Genomic DNA, 23,466 nt, shown 5'->3' with positions numbered 1-23,466 from the left:
CTGTAGACAATATAAAATACTTGGGAGTCTACCTGCCAAGACAAACCCAGGAACTATATGAACACAACTATAAAACACTTTTCACACAAATAAAGTTAGATCCGAACAATTGGAAAAACATCAATTGCTCATGGGTAGGGTGAACTAATATAATAAAAATGGCAATTCTACTAAATTTATTTATTAGTGCCATACCAAACTATCAAAATTATTTTATAGAGGTAGAAAAAATAGTAACAAAAATTCATCAGAAAAAAACCTCAAGGATATCAAGAGAATCAATGAAAAAAAATATGAAAGAAGGTAGTCTAGCCATACCAGATCTTATACTGTAAAGCAGTAGTTATCAAAACAATCTGGTACTGGCTAAGAAATAGAGTGGTAGATCAGTGGAATAGATTAGGTTCAAATTACATTATATTAAATGACCATAGTAATCTAGTAAATGATAAACCCAAAGATTCAAGCTTTTGGAACAAACTTACTATCTGACAAAAACTGCTGGGAAAACTGAAAAACATTATGGCAGAAACTAGGTATAGACCAACATCTCACACTGTATACCAAGATAACATTACAATGGATACATGATTTAGACATAAAGGGTGATACCATAAACAAATTAAGAGAGCATGGAATAGTTCATCTGTCAGATTTATGGATAAGGGAAGAATTTAGGACCAAAGAAGGTATAAAGAGCATTACAAAATATAAAATAGATGGTTTTGATTATATAAAATTAATAAGTTTTTGCAGAAACAAAACCAATGCAATCAAAATTATAAGGAAAGCAGAAAACTGGGGAGGGGGGAATTTTGCAACAAGTACCTCTGATAAAGGCCTCATTTTTCAAATATATAGAGGACTGAGTCAAATTTATAAATATACAATTCATTCCCCAATTGATAAGCGGTCAAAGGAATTGAACAATTTTCAGACAAAGAAATCAAAACTACCTATAGTCATAATAAAAATTGCTTTATGTCACTATTTCTTTTTTCTTTTATGCATTTGGGGTTAAGTGACTTGTCCAGAGTCACACAGCTAGTAAGGGGCAAGTATCTGGTATGGATTTGAAGTCAGGTCCTCCTGATGCCAGGGCTGGTGCTCTATCCACTGTGACATCTAGCTGGACATCTATACCACTATTGATCAAGAGAAATGAAAACTAAAACAACTCTGAGGTACCACCTTGTACCTATCAGAGTGACTGATATGACAAAAAAGGACAATGATAAATGTTGGAGAAGATGTGGGAAAATTAGAACACTAGTACATTGTTGGTGGAGTTGTGGAATGATCCAACCATTTTGGAGAGCACTTTGGAACTATGCCCAAAGGGCTATAAAGTTTTGTGTATAATCTTTGATCCAGTAATACTACTGCTAGGTCTATATCCCAAAAACATCCAAAAAAGAGAAAAGGACCTATTTGTAAGAAAATATTTACAACAACTCTTTTTGTAGTGGCTAAGAATTGGAAATTAAAGGGATGCCCATCAATTAGGGAATGGCTAAACAAGCTGTAGTATATGATTATAATGGAATATTATTGTGCTATAAGAAATGACAAGCAGTATGACTTCAGAAAAACCTTGACTTACATGAACTGATGCATAGTGAAGTGAACAGAACCAGAGGACATTGTACACACTAACAGCAATATTGTATGATGAAGAATTGTAAATGACTTAGCTGTTCTCAGCAATATAATGATACAAGACAATCCCAAAAGACTAATGATGAAGCATACTATCCACCTCCAGAGAGAGAACTGATATCGATTGAATAGAGACTGAAGCATGCTATTTTCACTTCCTTTTATTTTTTCTTTTATTTGAGTCTTCTTGTACAATATGGAAATGTTTTATATAATAGCACATGTATAACCTATATCTGATTGCTTATCATCTCAGGGAAGGGAAGGAGAGGGAGAGTGAGAGGGAGGGATAGAATTTAGAACTCAAAACTTTAAATAAAAATGTTAAAAATTGGAAAAAAATGAATCTTAAATAAAAGGAAAAAAGAATTGGGACACAATAACTCATAAACTTATGAACATTGATCAAAAATCTAGTTATCATATCAAAGGTAGCAAAAAGATGGTGAACTTCATAGTATATGTCTACAGGAATTTAGAAAGAAAAGTAATGATCACTATGTACTCATCAAGAAGGGTTCATACCACTTTTTTGACAGGCATACTAGACTGGCAGTTCAGTGCTAAGCCATAAACATAGTATATCTGGATTTTAGCAAGATATTTGATAAGATTCCTTATGATATCCTAGTGGACAAAATGGAGAGACATGAATTATTTGATGGTACAGTAAGATAGATTGAGAAATAGTTGAATGCTAGACTAAAAAAATAGTGACTTCCTGGGGGAAGTCTTCAGTGGAGTGCCATGGGACTCTGTCCTTGGCCCTGTTCTCTTCTACCCTTATTTTAGTGATTTGGATGAAAGTACAGATGGCATGCTTATGAAATATGCAGATGAATGAAGCTTATAGGACTAGATAAAATGCCAGAGAAGGGTCAAGGTTCAGTCTTGCGGGAACTTGACCTCTAATGAGAGATTAAGTTCCCTTTTCTTACATTCTTCAGACAGTTACATCTTTATCTTACAACTTCAAGGACAATTTACTTAAAATTTAAGTTTTGGATAATGTCTAAAGTATCCTAAGATGTGGTGGGAGAGTATAAAGGTATTCAGTGTATGATATGAATCATGTATGGGACAGTTATTTATTTTCTATACACAAAAGAAATGTGAAACATAAAAAAAAGCGTACATTGACAGAAAGACTTAACACAGGATCCAATAACTTAATATAGCCCCAGTTATACTCCCCTGAGTAGTATAACTTAAGTCTTATCAGAACATAAAGCAGTTTGTGAAATAGCTGAATAAGCATGGCTACATTTCATCTCAGTTCTGTATCACTCCCCTCATGGTAGATGTTCTCTGGCAAGGTGGGCCTTAATTCACAAGTGGTCAGTAGGTTACTGTTTTACTTCCTCCCAGATAATATATTTAGATTTGATGAGGACCTTCAATACCTTTATCAAAAGAATAAATCCATGATGGGAACTGTAAGTTCTGTAGCAGGTATGTAAAAAAGAGGTACTGGTGGGGCAAGATGATTTTTGATGTGGCTTAAATCCCACTGTACAGGCATCTGTCCAATTACTCTACCCAATGAACCTTTTCTATACAGGTTTATCTGTTATACTTCTGTATTGGCATGAGTATTTAGCAATAATATAACATTAATTAAATTAAGCAAGGCTGTTCATGTCTAAGCCCCACTAGGCATCTGTTTTTTTTCCCCTAGAAACATACAACAAGATGTACTCTCAGAGTGTGCTTGACTGACCACAAGACTGAGAACAATTAATGAAATCCCTGAGGTCCTATTCTCCATGCTCTTGCCAGGATCTGGATCACTTCCAGGTATAGGTATCACTCACTTTACAAAATAGATGCATTTCCTCTAAGAGAGTTCCTATGATGTGGGACTTGACTTCCATTATGAAACTAGAGATATGTCCCCAGAAAAGAATAAAAACAAAAACCAACTTCCTCAAATAGCCTGAGTGGCTTGAGAAATGGAAACAATCAGCCTTATATTACTGTAGAAAATTCAGGAAGCTAGAGGTATCCTATTAAATAAAATTAGTGAAATTCTTTGCTTCGATTGTGAGAAAAGGATGTAATATAGTATAAAGGAAGAATAAATAAGGAGAAACAGTACAAAGGGCATCACCAAAGAAATGTATGGCAAAATAAAAAGGTGGGTTGGTTATCTAATGGGAATCTATGTGCTTCATTGATATAAACATAATGTCAAGAGAATATGTGCAAGGTTCATGTTGGACAGGACCCTTGGAACTAATTTTCAGGGAGACATGGACAAGATTGTGCCAAGATGGGCATCCATGGCAATGGTAGATCCAATACTTTTCTCAGTGGTTAGCTCGAGAGTGGTTAGCATCGAAGATGGCAGGGTAGCAGGAATAAGTGTGGCAAATTCCCCTACCAAAACTCCTTTAAACATCTTTAAACTACACCAGATTGAATCTTGTCATGGAAATCCAAGAAAAAAAATCACAGTGAGACATTTCTTCCAGTCCAGGTCAGCATAAGGAGATAGACTGAGATGTCTATGGACATTGGGATGAGGTCTGGCCAGGGACATATGGAGTACTCTAGTGTAAAGAGAGGTTACGATCCAGGAAAAGAGGTCCAAAAGTCATGCTAGGGCATGAAACTACCTGAAGGAAGCAGGAACAGGTATGTGCCAACTGTCAACTTTTTAGCTCACTAGCCAATTCCAGGTGAAAGATCCAGGATAGACAGAGGTGACCTGCACTTAGGAGTGACATTCCTACATAAAGAGTAGTCACAGACCCTGGGCTGTGTACCCAGAGAGGAGCAAAGTTAGGAACAAACAGACTATTCCTGGCTGGTACTTGAGGAGCAGAGCAGGGTCTAGGTTCCAACATCCAGCCTAGTCTGAAGCCTGAAGACAAATAGCCAGGGTAGGGATCTCAAATGAAAGGGACACCTGAAGTTTTGTTACCGAACCAAGAGCTTCCCAACTGGCTGATAGTGGCTAAGTCTAGCATAGAGCAAAACTCAAGTCAGTGTGCTTCAGACTAGGGGGCCAGTGATCAGATTTTGCCTTTGATCAAATTACTTACGGAGGACTAATACCTTGCAGGTCCCTACCTTGACCTTTCTCTGAGAGCCTAGAATAAAATATTACTCAATACCCCAAGAAAGCAGCAAAAGGATGAGCGCAGAAATTTCTTCCAGAACTGTTCAGTCTGGCTGTCTGTCCAAAGTCAGGAAGTAAGCTGGAAGAGTGAGCAAACATAGAAAGAATCACAACATAAAGCTATTATGGTAACAAGGATGCTTACAGCATAAACTCAGAAGAAAGAGAATGGATTCCTAAACATGTATAAGCAAAACTTCAAAGAAAAACACAGTGTGGGAACAAAGTTAACTAGAATTCTTGGAAGAGATGAAACAAGAGTTAAAATTATTTTAAAAATAAAATGATAATGCTAGAGGAAAAAATGGGGAAAGAATTGACAGTGAGATGAAGCCAAGATGGCAGTGATAGGAAACAATGCAGTGAGCTCTTCTCTATGAATTTCTCCTAATAGCTCTAGAAAATGAACCAGACTGAATCCTAATGGGGAAATCTAGAAAAAAGTCACAGTGAGTCATTTGTTTAGTCAAGCTCAGCATAGGGAGAAAAATGAAGAAATCTGTGGACACTGGGATTGGGCCAGGAACTTGATGTGGGTGGAGAACTCCACTACTGAGGGAGAGGCTTTGCATCAGGGCAAGAGGATAGCTCACACGCATTCCAAGGCAGCCCCAGACCCACACAGCACATTGTGATGGGGTATAGGTGCCAAATAGCAGCTTAGTTACCCGTTAGTCAGTCCTGAGTTGAACATCAAGGGCAGAGTGAGATGGAGAACTTCACATTGAAATGGCATTCCTGGGTAGGGAAGCCCTGGGGGGTGTATGGAGAAATGGGGAAGTTCAGAAGCCAGAAGCAGCAGCAGCAGCAGCAGCCGCAGCAGCAGCAGCAGCAGCGGTATGTCTCAGACCTCAGGTTCAAAGTAGGGCCTCACTTTTAGTGTCTATCCCAGCCTGTAGAGGAATAACAAGGGCAAGAATCCTAGACCAAAAGAGATCGCACAATTCTGCCACTCTGAGCAAACAGAGTTTTCTAGTTGGCTGATAGAGGTGGAGTCCAGCAGCAGTCTACTCTTGCTCAAACCCAAACCCAGATCAAGAATTTTAAAACTCAGACTAAGGGACTAGTAATCAGGCTTTCCCCCATATCAGACCACTTTGGGAGCATTGAAAGCTTATAGCACCCTAGCACATTCCTGATATCGTGGAATAACACAACACTCAAAACTCTAATAAAGCAGCAACAAGGCTAGCGGAGACCTTCTCTCTAGAAGTAACATCAAGTCCAAAGTCAGGAAGAAGGCTTGACAGATAGGCAAACAAAAAAAGAACCCCAGCATAATCAACTATTATGGTGGCAGAGATGCTCAAGACACAGATACAGAAGAGAATGAATGCAAAATATCTACAAGAACTGCCTCAGAAAAACACATTTGGGTACAAACTCAACTAAATTTCTGGAAGAGATAAAACAAGAGTTAATTTTTTTTAAACAAATGGAATGAGAGTGCTTGAGGAAAAAAACTAAAAGGAAATGAGAGCTAAGGAAGGAAGACTTAGGGAATTAACAACTTGGCACAAAAATAGCGAAACCTTGCCCGAACAACACACTCCCTGAAAATGTGAATTGACCAAATAAAAGCCAATGACTTCATGAGGTAGCAAGACATATTAAATCAAAGTCAGAAGGTTGGAAAAAAAATAAGAAAAAATGTAAGGCATCTCATAGAAAAAAAGCTGACTTGCAATACAGCTCAAGGAGAAAAAAAATTAAAACTCATTGAACTATCTGAATTCCATGACCAAAAAAAAAAAAAAAGAACCTAGACATCACATTTCAAGAAATCTTAAAACTACTCAGATTCTCTTAGAACTAGAGGACAAAATGGGAATAGAATCCACCTGTCATTTCCTGAAAGAACCCCAAAGTGAAAACTTCCAGGAACATCATACCCAAAATTTAGAGCTTCCAAGTCAATAAAAAAGTACCACAAGCAGCCAAAAAGAAAGAGCTTAAGACTGAGGAGCTACAATCAAGATCACATACAACGTAGTCATCATATTGTAGGAGAGGAGAACTTGGAATATGGTATTTCAGAAGGTAAAAGCTATGGCCTTACATTGAAGAATAACTCATCCAGCCAAACTGATTATTATATTACACGGGAAAAATGGGCATTTAGTGAAATAAAAGACTTCCAGGCACTCATAATGAAAAGACTAGCTCTACATAGAAACTTTGTAATGTAAATGCAGCAGTGAACAGAAGCATAAAAAGGTAAACGTGAAAGAACAACGTTAAAGAACTGAACAAGGAAAAACTACTTAAATTTAAACATGGGGAGATGATACATGTGCCTTCTCTAAACACTATTATCATTAGAATTCATAGAGGAGTGCCATTAGACGAGGTCTGGGAGTTATTCTGTTATGTCTTGTTGATCTTAAGAAAAGAATGGAAAGAGAGGGAAAGAGGGATACACTATAGGAAGTGGGGAGAAGGAAAAGGAAAGTTAGGAAAAATTATTTCACAAAATGCAGGTGCACAAGCAAATATCTCTATAAGTGAGGAGAAAAAGGTGTGAGGGGGTAGCTGACACTTGAATCTCAATCTCATATGAACTTGTCAAAAGGAGGAAGAAGACATACACAGAGAATTGGGTACAGAACTACATTTCATTCAATGCAGAAATAGGAGGGAAAGGGGATAAACTACTAAACTGAAGGGAGGAGGGGGAGTTAGAGGGAGGGTAGATTAAGGGAGGGTCTGGCCTAAGCAAAATAAATTCTAACCAAGGAAATACAAAAATATTTATAGGTCTTATCAAGGTGACAAAGAATGAGAACTTGGAGGGTCCATAAACTAGGGAATGGTTGAGTAAGTTATGGCATATAAATATGATGAAATTCTATTGTGCTATAATAAATGAAGGGAATGTTTTCAGAAAAACCTGGGAAGATTTGTATGAACCAATGCAGGATAAAGTGAACAGAGCCAGGAGAAAAACTTAAATAATAATAACAGTATTGTAAAGCTAAGCAGTTTTGAAAGACTTAGGAATTCTTATCAGATTAATGACCAACCACAGAGGACTAATTAATGATGAAACACTCTATTCACCTCCTGATAAAAAGGTGAAAGGCTCAAGAATTTGGAATGAGATATATACATGTATACAATCTACATATGTATGCATGTATATATATATATCATATATGCTTATATATAGATATATTCTTTTGGATACGGTCAATGAAAAAATATATTTTGCTTGACTATACATGTTTTTAACAGTGTTGCTGTTTTTGTTGTTCTCAGTTGGATGGGGGTGGTAGGGAGAGAAGGCAGATTTTTACTGATTTATAAAAATAAAATTTAATTTATATAGTAACATCCCAGAGTCTCTTGCTAAGAGAGTTAGAAGAGATAAATAGATTCAGTCTCTAATTTCTTTCTGTTCTCATCATAACTTCAAAACACAAGGAATGAAGTAAAGGAGTAGAATACCTCATAGAATCCCTTATTTCATTGCAGATTCAACTCAAGCTCCACCTTCTACATCAAGCCTTTCTTGATCCGCTGAACTATTAGTGCCTTCACTCCTTAAGTGAATTTGGATTTATTTTGTATATGTACATATTGTCTTCCTTAATAGAATGTAAACTCCCTGAGAGCAGGAGCTCTTTTGCTTTTGTCTTTGTATCCCCAACACCAGCATAGTGACTGATGCATAGCAAGTCTTCAAAAAATGCTTATTGATTTATTGATTGACAGGGTGTAGAAAGGGAAGATGCTCAAACCGAGCAGAAATTAAAGTGTTGCTCCCTTGGTCTTCTGCTCTGAGTGGCTTTGAAACAAGCCTCTTTTCAATCTAATGAAGCCTTGATTGTGTTTAAATAGTAACCTGTGCTATGGTATGAAGGTCATCATACTAGCCTGGTGGTATGTTTGTTTGCTGTGGGTCATGGTGCCAATTATGGCTCAGGCACAGACTTGGCTTTCAGGCTAGAAGCCAGGAAAACATACTTCTTAATGGCCACATATTTCCAGCATGACACATGTTTTTGGAAGTTTGTCACACAGATCACCATGGATGCCTCATTTATCTCCCAGGAAAGATTGTCTTCATGAGATATTATTAGAGGATGAATGTTGTCAGGGGTTGTACACTGTTGTGTGTATGAAATGCATCTGTCTTCAAGAGCCTTCTTCCAGGATCCAGGGGTGGGAAAGCAGGGAGGAGTGGATGAGTTTTTCCACATTCTTAATCCCAAAGGAATGTTCAGGAACAGTACCCCTCTCTTTAATGGTGAATTTGAGAAGAAACTCGGGACCATGTGCTGATAGAAGGGAATGATTTGTTTGGCATACAGAGACAGATGAAAAGATACTATTTTCATGGCACCTGTTTGCTGAGTGAACACAAAGCAACATGGACTCAGAATCCATGTGTTGCTTTGTGGGTATGCATGGGTGATTGGGAGTGGTGATCATATATGAAAAAATATCCTTAGACACTAGGCCAGGGATTTCCCCTTGTTACTTCTCCTGGTGCCAACAGGCAGACACACATGCAAAGATTTAGGTTAAGGGATTGTCTTGATTGAGCATGTAGGATAGTAGTAGAATAACTAAGTTCTTTGGATTTTAAATGGACCTTTCCTTAATATAGAAAATAATATCTATCTAAACCCAAGAAACAATGTTATATTTAATGGAGAAAGCCTAATGGCCTTTCCAGTAAGATGATGGGTAAAGTAAGGATGTCTTTTATAAGCACTGTTATTAATACAGTTCTAAAAATGTGAGCTATAGTAATATAATAAGAAAAAAGAAATTGAGGGAATAAGCATAAACCAAGGGGAAACAAAAGCTATCACTTTAGGCCCATGATACGATACTATATCTAGGGAACCAAAAGAGACAATTAAAAATTAACAAAGCAATGAATAATTTCATCAAGTTTATAGGGTATAAATTTAATCCACATAAATAATCAGAATTTCTGCACATTAATGACAAAACCCAGAAGAATGTGATAGAAAGAAATTCCATTAAAAATAACTATAGCATGTGTAAAAATATTTGAGAGTCTATCTACTAAAATATACACAGGTACTGTATGAATACAAGTATAAAGAATTTTACAGAAATAATGATGGACGTAAGTGGAGAAATGTTATTTGCAATGCAAAGCTGAGATGGAGATTCCAGCAAGCACAGAAGGAGGAGAGAATATTTCATCTAGAACTACTGAGAAAGAGATGCTTGGTGTAGAGGAGAACCATTTGATCTCTGCCTTTGCCTCCTCTGTATCCCCACCTAACCAGAGGAAGACTTTTTGAACTTTGGAGATCTGAAGGTCGTCACAATCTTATCACTTGGGGACCAAGGATAGAATGGATGGAGTCTCATATCTCTACTAAGGGCACAGCAGAAAAATTTACCATAATAATGACACATCTTGAGTACTCTAGAGAAAAAAACTTCTAGGAGTTGTGTTAACTCTTTTATAACACATGTTCTCTAAGCTTGAGCCCACCTTACCTTGTATAAATCTGTACTGTTTGGAGAGTATATCACAGCTTTCTTATTGTACTCCTCATAAATACTTCTTTTCAAAAGCTAATATACCTATTGAACTAACAGAAGGACGGTAATACGGGCTGATGATTTATAGTACTAGAGTGACAACCCCATTTCCACCCCCTCAGGGCTATCCACAGGTCCCTGAAGAGACATAATGGCCAAGCTCTGGAGACCTGACTCATATGAATGGGTGGAAGTCAATGTAGTCACTTCAAGTCACATGCTGCAGGTGACTGAGATATAAAAGTCACATCATAAACAAATTAGAGAAACAACATAAAAATATCTTTCATAAATGTGGACAGGGAGAGAGTTTATGACTAAATAAGAAATAGAGAGGACCACAAAAGAAAAAATGGATAGTGTTGAATACATAAACACAAAAATATTTTGCAAAACCAAAACTAATCAAGTAAAAATTAGAAGGGAAAACAAGTAATTGGGAGAAAAAAAATCTTTGAAGTATGTTTCTCTGATAAAGGTTTTATGCTCATGATATTTAAGGAACTAATACAAATCTATAAGACTAAAAACCAATTCCCAACAATAAATGGTCAAAGGACATGAACAGCAAATTATCAAAGGAAGAAATCTAAGCTCTTAACACCATATGAAAAAATTGCTCCAAATCACCAATAATTTGAAAAATGTAAATTAAAGCACCTCTAAAGTTTTGTCTCATGCCTATTAGATTATCAAGGGGATAGAAAAAGAAAATGGCAATTGTTGGAGGAAACAAGCATATTAATGAATTGGTCCAGACATTCTGGAAAGCAATTTGGTATTATGCCTCCAAAATTACTAAACAGTGACTCAGTGATTTTTTTTTCATGGTTCTTCACTTTTCTTTATCGAGTATTTCATTTTCCCCAGTTACATGTAAAAACAATTTTTAACATTCCTTTTTAAAACTTTGAGTTCCAAATTCTCTCCCTTCTTCTCTCCCCACTGGTCCTCAATGAGAAGGCAAGCAATTCAATATAAGAAATTATACATGTATAGTCATGCAAAACATATCCATAATAGTTATGTTGTGAAAGAAAACATAGACAAGAAAAAAAACTCAAGAAAAATAAAGTAAAAAAAATATTCTTCAATCTGTATTCAGACACCATCAGTTCTTTCTCTGGGAAGGATAGCATTTTTCATCATAAGTTCTTCAGAGTTGTCTGAATCGTTGCATTGCTGAGAATAGCTAAGTCATTCACAGCTGATCATCTTACAATATTGCTGTTACTCTGTGCACAGTACATTACACTTTGCATCAGCCCATGAAAGTCTTTTCAGGTTTTTCTGAGAGCATCCTGCTCATCATTTCTAATAGTATAATAGTATTCCATCGTAATAACATACTACAACTTGTTCAGCCATTCCCCAATTGTTAGGCATCTACTCATCTTCTAATTTTTTACCCTAAAAGCTGCTACAAATATTTTTGTACATATAGGTCGTTTTCCCTTTTGTTTTCTATCTCTTTTGAGATACAGACCTAGGAATAGTATTGCTAGGCCAAGGGGTATGCATGGTTTTATAGCCCTTTGGGCATAGTTCCAAATCGCTCTACAGAATAGTTGAACCCGTTCACAATTGCACTAACAATACATTCACGTCTCATTTTTCCCACATCCCCTCCAAAGTTTGCTATTTACCTTTTCTGTTCTATTAACCAATCTAATAGGTATGATAGATATGATAACCAATCTAATAGGTACCTCAGAATTGTTTTAATTTGCATTTCTCCAATCAATAGTGACTTAGAGTATTTTTTTTAATATGACTATAGATAGCTTTGATCTTCATCTGAAAACTGACCATATCTTTTGATCATTTATCAGTTGGGGAATGGTTCTTATTTTTCTGAATTTGACTAGTTTCTCTATATGTTTGAGAAATGAGGCTTCTATCAGAAAAACTTGCCTCAAAATTTACTATTGTTAACTGTATTTCCCTCCATCCTATTCCCCTCCCCCCTGTTTATTCTATTCTCTCTCTCCTTTCATCCTGTCCCTCCTCAAAAGTGTTTTGCTTCTGACTACTCCCTTTCCCTATCTGCCTTGTCTTTTATCACTGCCCCTCCCTCTTCTTATTCCTTTCCCCTCCTACTTTCCTGTAGGGTAAGTAAGATGGATTTCTATATCAAATTGTGTGTGCATGTTATTCCCTTTTTGAACCAGTCTTGGTGAGAGTAAGGTTCATTCACTTCTCCTCACTTCTCCTCACCTCCCCTCTCTTCCCCTTCACTGTAAAAGCTTTTTTGTGCCTCTTTTATGTGAGATAATTTACTCCAGTCTACCTCTCCTTTTCTCTTGCTCTCAGTACATTCCTCTCTCACCCCTTTATTTTAATTTTTTTATTTCATCCCTTTATATTCAAGTCACACCTGTGCTCTCTGTCTATATATACTCCTTCTAACTATCCTAATAATGGGAAAGGTCTTATGAGTTACAAATATCATCTTTCCATGCAGGAATATAAAGAGTTTAAATTTATTAAGTCCCTTATGATTTCCCTTTCCTGTTTACCTTTTTATGTTTCCCCCAAGTCTTGTATTTGAAAGTAAAATTTTTCATTCAGCTGTGGTCTTTTCATCAAGAATGCTTGAAAGTCCTCCATCTCATTGAACGTCAATTTTTTCCCTTCATGGATTATACTCAGTTTTGTGGGGTAGGTGATTCTTGGTTGTAATTCTAGCTCTTTTGCCCTTTGAAATATCATATCCCAAGCCCTCCAATCCTTTAAAAGAAGCTGCTAAATCTTGTGTCATCCTGACAGAGGCTCCACTTACTTGAATTGTTTTTTTCTGGCTACTTGCAATATTTTCTCCTTGACCTGGGAACTCTGGAATTTGGCTATGTATTCCAGGCAGTTTTCATTTTGGGATATCTTTCAGGAGGTGGTCGGTGGATTCTTTCAATTTCTATTTTACCATCTGGTTCTGGAATATCAGCACAGTTTTCCATAAAAATTTTTTGAAAGATGGTGTCTAGGTTCTTTTTTTTTAATCATGGCTTTGAGGTAGTCCAATTAACTTTTTTTTTTTTGGTGAGGCAATTAGGGTTAAGTGGCTTGCCTAGGGTCACACAGTTAGTAAGTATCATGTGTCTGAGGTTGAATTTGAACTCAGGTCCTCCTGAATCCAGGGCCTGTGCTCTATCTACTGCACTACCTAGCTGTCCCCAATAACTTTTAAATGATCTCTCCTGGATCTATTTTCCAGGTCAGTTGTTTTTCCAATGAGATGTTTCACATTGTCTTCTACTTTTTCATTCTTTTGGTTTTGTTTTATTGTTGATTTCTCATAAAGTCATTAGCTTCCATTTGCTCTATTGTAATTTCTAAGGAATTATTTTCTTCAGTGAGCTTTTGAACTTCCTTTTCCATTTGGCCAATTCTGCTTTTTAAGGCATTCTTCTTCTCATTGGTTTCTTGGACCTCTTTTACCATTTGGCCTAGTCTGTTTTTTAAGGTACTTTCTTCATATTTTTTTGTGTCTCCTTTACCAAGCTGTTGCCTGGTTTTTCATGATTTTCTTCCATTACTCCCATTTCTCTTCCCCATTTTTCCTCTACCTCTCTTACTTGATTTTCAAAATCCTTTTTGAGCTCTTCCACGGCCTGAGACAAATTTAAATTTTTCTTGGAGGCTTTGGATGTAGGAACTTTGACTTTCTCGTCTTCTGAGTGTGTATTTTGATCTCCGTTGTCATCATAGTAACTTTCAATAGTCAGTTTTTTCCCTGTTTTTTGCTCATTTTCCCATCCTATTAGTTGACTTTTAACTCTTTGTTAAAAAAAGGCAGGGTTCTGCTTCCAGGGTGGAGGGCACACTGTCCCAAACTTCAGGGGTTTTGTGTAGCTGTTTTCAGAGAACTTCTAGGGACCTGTAAGTTTGCAGTTCTTCCAAAGTGGTATGATCTAAGGAGAGGTGTTTACTACTCTCCTGGCCTATGTTCTTGTCTATAGTAACCACAAACACTCTTTTCTGCCCTGGCATTGTGAAGAGGGTCCCTGCTCCACTGCTGCTGCAAGCTCTGCTCTGCTAGTGCTCCTCCTCACCCTGGGACTGCCACTCAGGACTGTGACCCAGATCTGAGTATGGGCAAAGCAACAGAATTCTAACAGAGTGCTAGTAAAGAAAGACCCCTGTAATCTCCTTCTGATCAGTTGTTTGACCCCCACTCCACCCTTACTGTCTGTGGCCTGAAAGCTCCAGAAGCAGCTGCTGCCACTGCCACTGCCACTGCTGATTCAGTGACTCACAAGGTCTGCTCTTGGTTTGCTGGGACTGGAGCTATACCGGCATGGCCTGCACTGTACTGACCTCCACTCTTACCCAGGTGTGACAAACCTTTCCTGCCAATCTTCCAAGAGGTCCTGGACTGGAAATTTGTTTCACTCCAGCTTTTTGTTGGTCCTGCTACTCTAGAATTCATTTAGAGTTATTTTTTAAAGGTATTTGGAGGGGTTTGGGGGAGAGTTCAGGCAAGTCTCTACCTTTACTCCACCGTCGTGGCTCTGTCTCCCCAGTGATTCTACTAGTTAAGTTAGACCACAAAGAGATTAAAGAAAGGGGTGGGGAAAGAACTATATTTACAAAACTATTCATAGTAGCTTTCTGCTTTTTAGCAAAGTATGATAAGCTATGGGAATGAATGCCCATCAGCTGAAGAATAACTGAACATATTGTATATGATTGTGGTGGAATATTATTGCACTATAAGAAATGACCAAAGGGATAATTTCAGAGAAACCTGAGAAGACTTGTATGAACTGGTGCAGAGTGAAGTGAGCAGAGTCAGAACAATATAAACAATGATGAAATTTTGTAAAGATGAACAACTCTGAAAAAATTAAGAATTCTGCTTAGTTGCAGATTCTTCTAGAGGATCTATGATAAAGTAGGCTACCTACTTCCTAAAATAGAGAGATGATGGACTCAAGTTGCAAAATGAGATCTACACTTTTGTACTTAATCATTGTAGAAGTTTTCTTTACCTGATGGTCCATATTTTAAGAAAGTTCTCCTTTTTCCTGTTTTGGGGTGGAGTGAGAAGAGAAAAGGGATCTAATGTTAGGGTTTTCCTGAAACAAAGAAAAGAGGGTCATTGAGCATGTTTTTGAAATGTACCAGAGAGAACAGAAGGAAGGCCAGAAGGAATCATAGACAAGCAGGACAACTTTGAAAGCAACATTCAGAATTTTTTAGATATTTAAAAACATAAGCAAGCAGTACATATGAGATTCAGTTTCACATACAGTCCTCTCTGTTCCACTGTGTAAAAAGAAGTACTCATTTTAATTGATGTTTGTTAATTTCTGAATTCTCAAAAATGGTAAAAGAAGTAGTTGACTCTAGCTATAGCTAGAGGGGACTTTCTAACCCTAAATTAGAGGGAGACCTAGGACTACTAGAAGGAGGAAGTTGATTAGAAAGACAGACTAAGTGTTGTCACAGTACTAATTATCTGGCTCACTAGTCTGTATTCCAAAAGAACTTTGGCTCTAGTAATAAGATTCTAGTGTTTATAATGGCTATCTTTATGGCGGCAAAGAACTTGAAATTGTGGGGATACCCCTCAATTGGGGATTGACTGAACAGGTTGTGGTATATGATCATGACAGAATACTACTGTGCTATAAGAAATTATGAGCTCAATGATATTAGAAAAACATGGTTAGCCTTGCACAAAATAATGAAGAGTGAAATGAGCAGAACCAGGAGACCATTGTATACAGTAAGAGCAATATTAAGAACAACTTTGAGTGAATACGTCAATACCCAAATTAATTACAAAGGACATATGAAGGAAGATGCTATCTGCATCCAAAGAAAGAATTGATGAATAGAATTATGTACAGAATGATTTTACACATATATACATATTTGTATCTAATGGTAGTCGTTTCTAGGGTGGGGGAGAGAAGAAAAAAGGAAAAAAGAAATTACAAGATAACTTTATTATATATTTAAAAAGGATAGCAAGTTGTACATAATAGATTTGCAGTTTCATGTGCAGTCATCTTATTATTATTATTATTATTATTATTATTATTATGCTATGTTATGGAAATATTTGCTTTATTCCATAAATTTAAAATAAAATAAAATTTTAAATTTTAAAAAATATTCTAGGATGTGAAAGGTTTCTTTCCTTATGAACAGAAAGCTACACACTGTTTAAATTTTCCTCCTCTATTCTGGTGACTAGGTTTCTGAACGCCTGCCTTTCTCACTCAAAGAGTTGATTTTTAGGGTCTGGATTATAAGCTAAAAAGAAAGATGGCAGTCAACTCCTTTGATAACAACTCAGATGAAGACTGCAGTAGCGGGTAGAGAGAACATCCAATAGTGGGGTGAGGTAGATAGAGAAAGAGAGAAGAGTGGAGGGAAAGAATAGTAGAAGAGAAATGGAGGGAGGAGGGAGAAGGTGATAGTAGAGGAAGAAGAAGAAGAACGAGGAAGGAAAGAGAGAGAGAGAGAGCAGCTCTGCAGAACTGTGAGATGACATCACCAGCTAGCTAGCTAACATCCTGATAGCTTTGGAAGCATTAGTTCTTCCTCCCCACATCTCCAATCTTTGCCTCATATATTCCCATGTGTATATACTTTTGTGTGTGTGTTAACCACATCTGCCCTATGTATGTGATTCTCATACATGATTTTTATGTGAGTCCATTCTTTTATCTGATGATATTTGCTTATGTTGTTACTGTGCTCCAGATTTAGGGGTGGGTAGGGAGAGAGGATGTTCCATTGCTACTTTATTATACTCTGTTATAAAATGCTCACATAGTGTCCTCTGGCTAACTAGTGCAAATGAGCGTATCAGTAGAGAATCATGAGTCATAGTTGGGGGGGAATGTAGTTCCCCAAAAATTCCACAGAGTACTTGGGGTAGTTTACTGTGTGGCCCATGAGGGAATGGAGTGCCCCAGGCACTACATTTAAAAATAGGACACTTATTTTTCAGGGCTAGATACCCTTTTAAAGGAAGCAGTCCTTTCTCATTCAGTAAGTCTGCAAGGAATGGTAGTAATACACTAGAAAATAACCAACTTAAGGAGCAGGAGACAGAGCCCAGAATTGGGTTTTACAACAAAGAATAATTTAAGACCTTTGCGGGAAAGAGAAAGCTTTCTGATCATTGAGATCCTTCTTGTGCCTTGCTCATGTTTCTAAGGGTCACAAATAATATTCCTTTCTAGCTAGTATTTAATTTTCCACTGTATCAATACTACCTCTTCTTTACCCCCAAGATCTTCATCCTCTATTAATTACTCTATTTCCCTTTCCCTTTAGAAAGACTTGTCCCTACATTTTGACAAAGAGTGTGTGTGTGTGTGTGTGTGTGTGTGTGTGTGTGTGTGTTGGGTGGGGGGAGGAGTGAGAAAGAAGACAAAGTTGTTAGAGAAACAATATGCTTAGACTTGGAGTCAGAGACCCTGGGTTCAAATTCCATGTCTATATAACCTTATTTTTGTGTCATCACTTCTCTGGGCCTTCAGTTCCTAATCTGTAAAAGGAGGCAGGATTGACTAGATGGTCTCTGGAGGTCCTTTCATCTCTAAATCTATAATCCCCAATGTTGAATTTGTGTGGAACCCAGAAACCTACAGAGACTTTTTAGTTATTACTTCAGAAAGCAGAGATTCGAGAGCAGTAATTAAAAAACAGCTTTTCTTGTTAAGAAAGGTAAAGATTTGTTTATCTACTCTTACCAAGTAAGCCTGGTTCATTAACACAAGAGCAAGGCACCATAGAGAAGACAATTTGGAGGAAGCTCTGTGTGTGAGGTGAGGGGAGGGGATGGGAATGGGGCTTCGGGGTGGACTCTGGGGGCTTATATTTTTCCAATTGCAGTCATATCCTCTATGATTCCCAATTCATACTCGGCGCTCTTTCATGAGACAGAAATTCCTTCAAAGATTAGGTCAGATCGCCCTCTGGTGGGATAAAGGGAAAAAATAATCTGGGGTTAAACAATAGAATAAACAACTCTCATAAAATGCGATGGTCCGGTGAATAAGTACCCTGATTAATAATGTGTTAATCTTCACTCAATGCCTACACTAGCTTCTTACTTATTCTTTCCTCAATCTTTTGTAATTTGGCTTCTTTCTATGTCTTCCCACACTCCCATTCTCCTAAATGCTCTCTCAAAGGTCACCAAGGCTCTCCTAATTAATTACCAAAGACAAAATGGTTTTCCTTAATTCTCACTCTCCTCTCAGCATTACATCATTTGACATCCATGACCATTTCCTCTTTTGGATATTGTCTCCTCACCTTAGCTTCAGAAATACCACATTCTTCTCATTTTATTTGTTTCTCTATACCTTTGTCTTCTTTTCTAGGTTCATCATCTATTCCACAAGCACCTACTATATGAACCTCATATATACTATTCATATACTATATGGAACCTAGCAATATGCTAAGTACTAAGGATACAAAGAAAAAAAAATAAAATAAAACAAGCCCTGCCCTCAAAGAGCTTACAATCTATCCAGGAAATATAATCAGTACCTATATAGGTATATACAAAATAGAAAAAAGGTGATTCAGAGGAAAAGCATAAACTGCTCTGCAAACCAGTAAAGGCTTCATACAGTATGTGTCACTTAAAACTTCGAAGGAAACTAGCAGTCTTGAGAGACGAAGGTAAGGAGAAGTGGCATTCCAGGCTTGGGGGGCAGGGCGGAGTGCAGCCAGGGCAAAGGGATGGAAGCAAGAGATGGAATGCAATGTGTGAAGAACAGCCAGTTTGGCCAGATCATTCTCTGTATGGAAGGGAACAATGTGCAATAAAGGTGGAAGGAGAGGTTGGGACAGGTTGTGAAAGACTTTAAATACCAAACAGAGGAATTTATATTTGATCCTGGAGATAATAAGGAGATAATAATATTTATAGATTAGGAGAGTGACGTGGTTAGACCTGTGCTTTAGGAAAATCAGTTTGGCAGCTCTGTAAAGGGGGATTGGAGAGGGGAGAGATTTGAGGATGGAAAAAGAAATTAGGAGACTGTTGCAATAGGTGAGATTAGAAATGAAAAGGGCCTAATCTAGGATGGCGGCTGTGAATCTTGAGAGAAGGGAGTAAGTACATGGGAGAGATTGCCTTTTAGAACCACTTAAGTGGAGGACTTCCCAATGTCTATCCCTAGTCCTCTTTAGAACATCCTTTACATGCCAGAGGTTCTTAACATGACATCTACAGACCCCTCCAAAGGCATCTATGGATAGATTTCAGAGAGTCTGTGAATTTGAATGAGAAGAAAATCTTTATTTTTACTAACTTTTAGCTGAATTTAGTATTTCCTTCAATTATGAATTTAAAAAACAGTAACATTATTTTGAGAAAGGGTCTATGACTCAAAAAAGGTTGAGCATTCCTGCTCTTGATTCTCTCCTTCGGCAATCTTAGTAATCATCTCATTAATTACTAATTATTTTATTTATTAATTATAATTATAATTAATTAAATTGTAATTTATTAATTATATTAATCACTTATTATTCCTACAGTTTTAATTTTTACCTCTATGTAGATGATGCGTAAGTCTGTATTTCTAGTCCTAACCTTTTCCCTCAGGCACCAGAGTATATCTATCTATACGTCTCACTGGCAATTCAAACCCTCTCTATCCAAATTGAGCTTATGAACTTTCCTCCAAAACGTAATCCTGTATGACCTTGAGAAAGTTTAGTAACTTCCCTGAGTTTCAGTTTCCTTATCTGTAAAGAGGAAAAATTGGATTTAGATGATCTCTCTCAAAGGACTATTCCGGCCCTTACCTTCTGAAGGGCCAAAATGAAAAAGTGGGTTATTATGTCACATAACCAATTCCTGTATCTGTGGGATGGCTTGGAAGTCAAACAGGAGCATATCTTTTCATTTTAAAAATACTCATTCCTTTTGTTGTGGTAGCTTGCAATCTCTTAGTGATCAAAGATTATAGGAAATCTAAGTGATTGTACAATGACACATTTAAACCCTTAATGTATGTGTTTTAGTAACAATCATGATGACTGGAAGGGAAGGTTAGCTATCTTATATTTAGCATTTTGAGTTCAAGGCAGTGTAATGGAGGGCATTTTTTGTAATTAATGTGGTCTACGCCATGCCATGGAAAGGTTTTATAACACTATAAAGATTTCTCATAAGGAATATAGTATAGTAAAACAAAAATTAATTCAACAGATAAAAATACCACTGGAGCTTAAATGCCTGACATAAAATTCAATAACTAGAAAAAAAAAGTTGTATTTAATAAAAGAATTTCAGGCAGGAGTTACTGGCAATAATGGTGGGTGCTGTTTCATTATGATAGTACTGTTCCTTCACCCAATATTTTTATGTTTCCTTCACACTTTTAAAATTTCAATTTGAATAACTCCTTTAATAGGAGTGGTAGGTGAAGGAGGGTTCATTGAGTTAAGTTCTCTACATATGTTCTAACCAAGCTGGACTATCTGATACATTCCAAACAAGCCATATGTTTTCTGCTTCCTAGCCTTTAATCATGTCATCTCTTCTGTCTAGAATCAGTCTTCTTCCTTCTGATCACCCCCATCCACTCTTTGAAATCTTGCCTCAAATGCTGCCTTTCAGGAAGCCTTCTCTAATTCCCTGAAGTGGGACCAGCCTGAGACAGGGGTCTGGGATAAATGGAATTTACAGGAACTGACACCGGAGAATTAGAAATCCAAAGCACGTGGCTGGTGCTAGTTACATGGATCTGTAAGAATGAGGACCTTTTGTCAGTAGTCTGTGTCTTTCCATCCCATTCTCCACAAAGATCTGGGGCCTTACTACCTGATAGCCTTTGCCATCACCTCCATGTCATCACCCTGTTCTTCCAATCCTTATGCCATTTTATTTATTCTTCAAGAGGCTTTTTCCAAGTCAACTCTGGCTACAAATGACTTCCCTTCTCAGATGACCTTTCATCTACTCTGTATATATCTTATATGTATAATTTTTGACATGTTGTCTACCCCATTAGATTGTGAATTCCTTGAGGGCAGGGACTATTTTAGACAGTTTAATCCCCAGTACCTTTACCCAGTGTACTATGGTCCATGGGGTCATGAAGAGTTGGACATGACTAAATGACTGAACAACAACAAGTACAAATTTTTAGGTGGGAAATTCTTATCACTCTGACCATGGTCTTGTGAGTGCTTTTCTTACTTGCTCCTACCCAGAGATCCTCAGATCTCACAAATTAAGTGAGAAGAGAGGTTGGCTCAAGACCTAGACATGCAAGATCACCCCCAAAATATGTGTAGTTGAAATAACAAATAGAAAGACAACAAATATATGTGAAATAAAGGCAAAATATAAACCCTTTGAAGGCTGGGATGAGTTGTTTGTGTTTTTGAATCCCCAGCATCCAGCACAGGGTATTTGTTTAATTGAATCAAATTGAAATCTAAAGTCTGTCCTTTTTTTTTTTTTTTTTTTTTTTTGGTTAGGCAATGTGTTAGGGTAATTTTCTCATGGGAATTCTAGCTTCTCTCAGCAGAAGCTGAGGGTCACAACCTGTTGCGTGGCAAAAACAAGGAAGTCTCACAAGACCTCTCCTTTGCTGACACACGGCTCCCACGGTTGGCTTGGCTCTCCTCTCATTGGGAGAAAAGTCCTACTCATACCCCTGATACCCCTGTGACTTGCCCAGAGTCACACAGCTAGTAAGTGTTATGTGTCTCAGGCAGGATTTGAACTCAGGTCCTCCTGACTCCAGGGCTGGTGCTCTATCCACTGTGCAACCTAGCTGCCCCTAAAATCTATTCTTATCAGGAACAATAGAAACACCTTCATTTGAACTTTATTAACTGAATGTACTATTTTAAGGAGTGATAATATCACTGAAGAAGATATTAGAAAAACATCTGGAACTGACCAAATATATTCTGAAGATAGCTCCACTGAAGGAAATACAAATTTAAAGCCACAGCAGGATCAATTTTCAAGATATCTCAAAAGAGAGGAAGATTTCTAAAAGATGGACAGTATTTTTTAAAAATCTGAAAAGACCTCAAAACTACCAACCTTTATACTTAATTTTCTTATTTCTATAAAAAAATATTTACAAGACTGGTATATTGAGGGTATCCTTGATGAAAATATGAGAATGGAATAGATAAGCTTTCATGGGCAATCTTCTTTAGCCAGCCTCCTATTGACAGTTATATAATGACTGAGAGGAATAGAGAATATATAAGAACCTATTCTGCTTCAGTTTGTTAATTACATACACACAAAACCCCTTTGACTACATAAAATAAGGCTCAGTTTTTAAGACTGTTCTCAAACAAGGTGTCTCACACACACACACAGAGACAGACAGAGAGACAGAGAGAAACAGACAGAGACAGAGATGAGAGACAGAGACAGAGAGAGACAGAGAGAGACAGAGAGACAGCCAGAGAGAAAGAGGGAGAGAGAGAGAGAGAGAGAGAGAGAGAGAGAGAGAGAATGTGTCACTTATATACTAAGTTCATATTTCAACTCAAAACTCTCCTTCAGCTGGAGACTTTCTCAATCTTCAGCTGCTAGCAAATAACTTCTGTGAGATTGTCTCCCATCTTGCCAGTATATATTTTGTATATACCTAGTTATTTATGTGTTGTCTTTCCCATTAAGCTATGAGCTCCTAGAAGGCAGGAGATATTTTTACCTTTATTTGTAAATTCAATGATTAGCGCAATGTATAGTAAGTACTTAACAGGTTTCTGTTTAAGTGAAGATTCTTCCAAAGAAAGCACAGCTTAATTCTTATTTTGATTCTATTTTCTCTGTCAAAGAGAAGACATTTTACACTGGAAAGGTCAGAACAAAGATGGCTAATATGGAATTGATATGCAATACAAATATGAAGATATTGATATCCAAGATTAAAAAGAGCACATGATTCTCTTTAATGCTTTCATAACCTGACTCGGATGAATTATGTCCTTGGTACTGAAAGAATTCATAGATGTGATTGCTACAATCAATGATATTTCAAAGGTTATGAAAAACAGGAAGCATATCACCAGATTTGGAAAATTCAGTCAATCAATAAACATTTATTAAGTACCTACTATGCCCTAGGCATTGTGCTAAGCACAGGCAATACTAAGAAAGGCAAAAGACAGTCCCACATCTT

The 23,466-nt window shown here is 37.2% G+C and overlaps 1 protein-coding gene across 1 annotated transcript in view; it reads left to right on the top strand.

Annotated features, from left to right (window-relative positions):
• Positions 1–3,399: 3,399 nt before the first annotated feature.
• Positions 3,400–23,466, top strand: part of LOC114048796 (transmembrane and coiled-coil domain-containing protein 5B-like) — a 53,733-nt gene continuing 33,666 nt past the window's right edge. Inside the window, exon 1 of the mRNA XM_027869889.1 lies at positions 3,400–3,456. Coding sequence (XP_027725690.1) covers positions 3,400–3,456 — 57 coding nt within the window. The remainder of the gene's footprint in view (positions 3,457–23,466) is intronic.

Source organism: Vombatus ursinus, unplaced genomic scaffold (genome assembly GCF_900497805.2).
Source record: "Vombatus ursinus unplaced genomic scaffold, bare-nosed wombat genome assembly UNPS02014794.1, whole genome shotgun sequence".
Taxonomy (NCBI): domain Eukaryota; kingdom Metazoa; phylum Chordata; class Mammalia; order Diprotodontia; family Vombatidae; genus Vombatus; species Vombatus ursinus.
The sequence above is the reverse complement of the archived record's forward strand: the minus strand, read 5'-3'. Positions and strand labels throughout refer to the sequence as shown.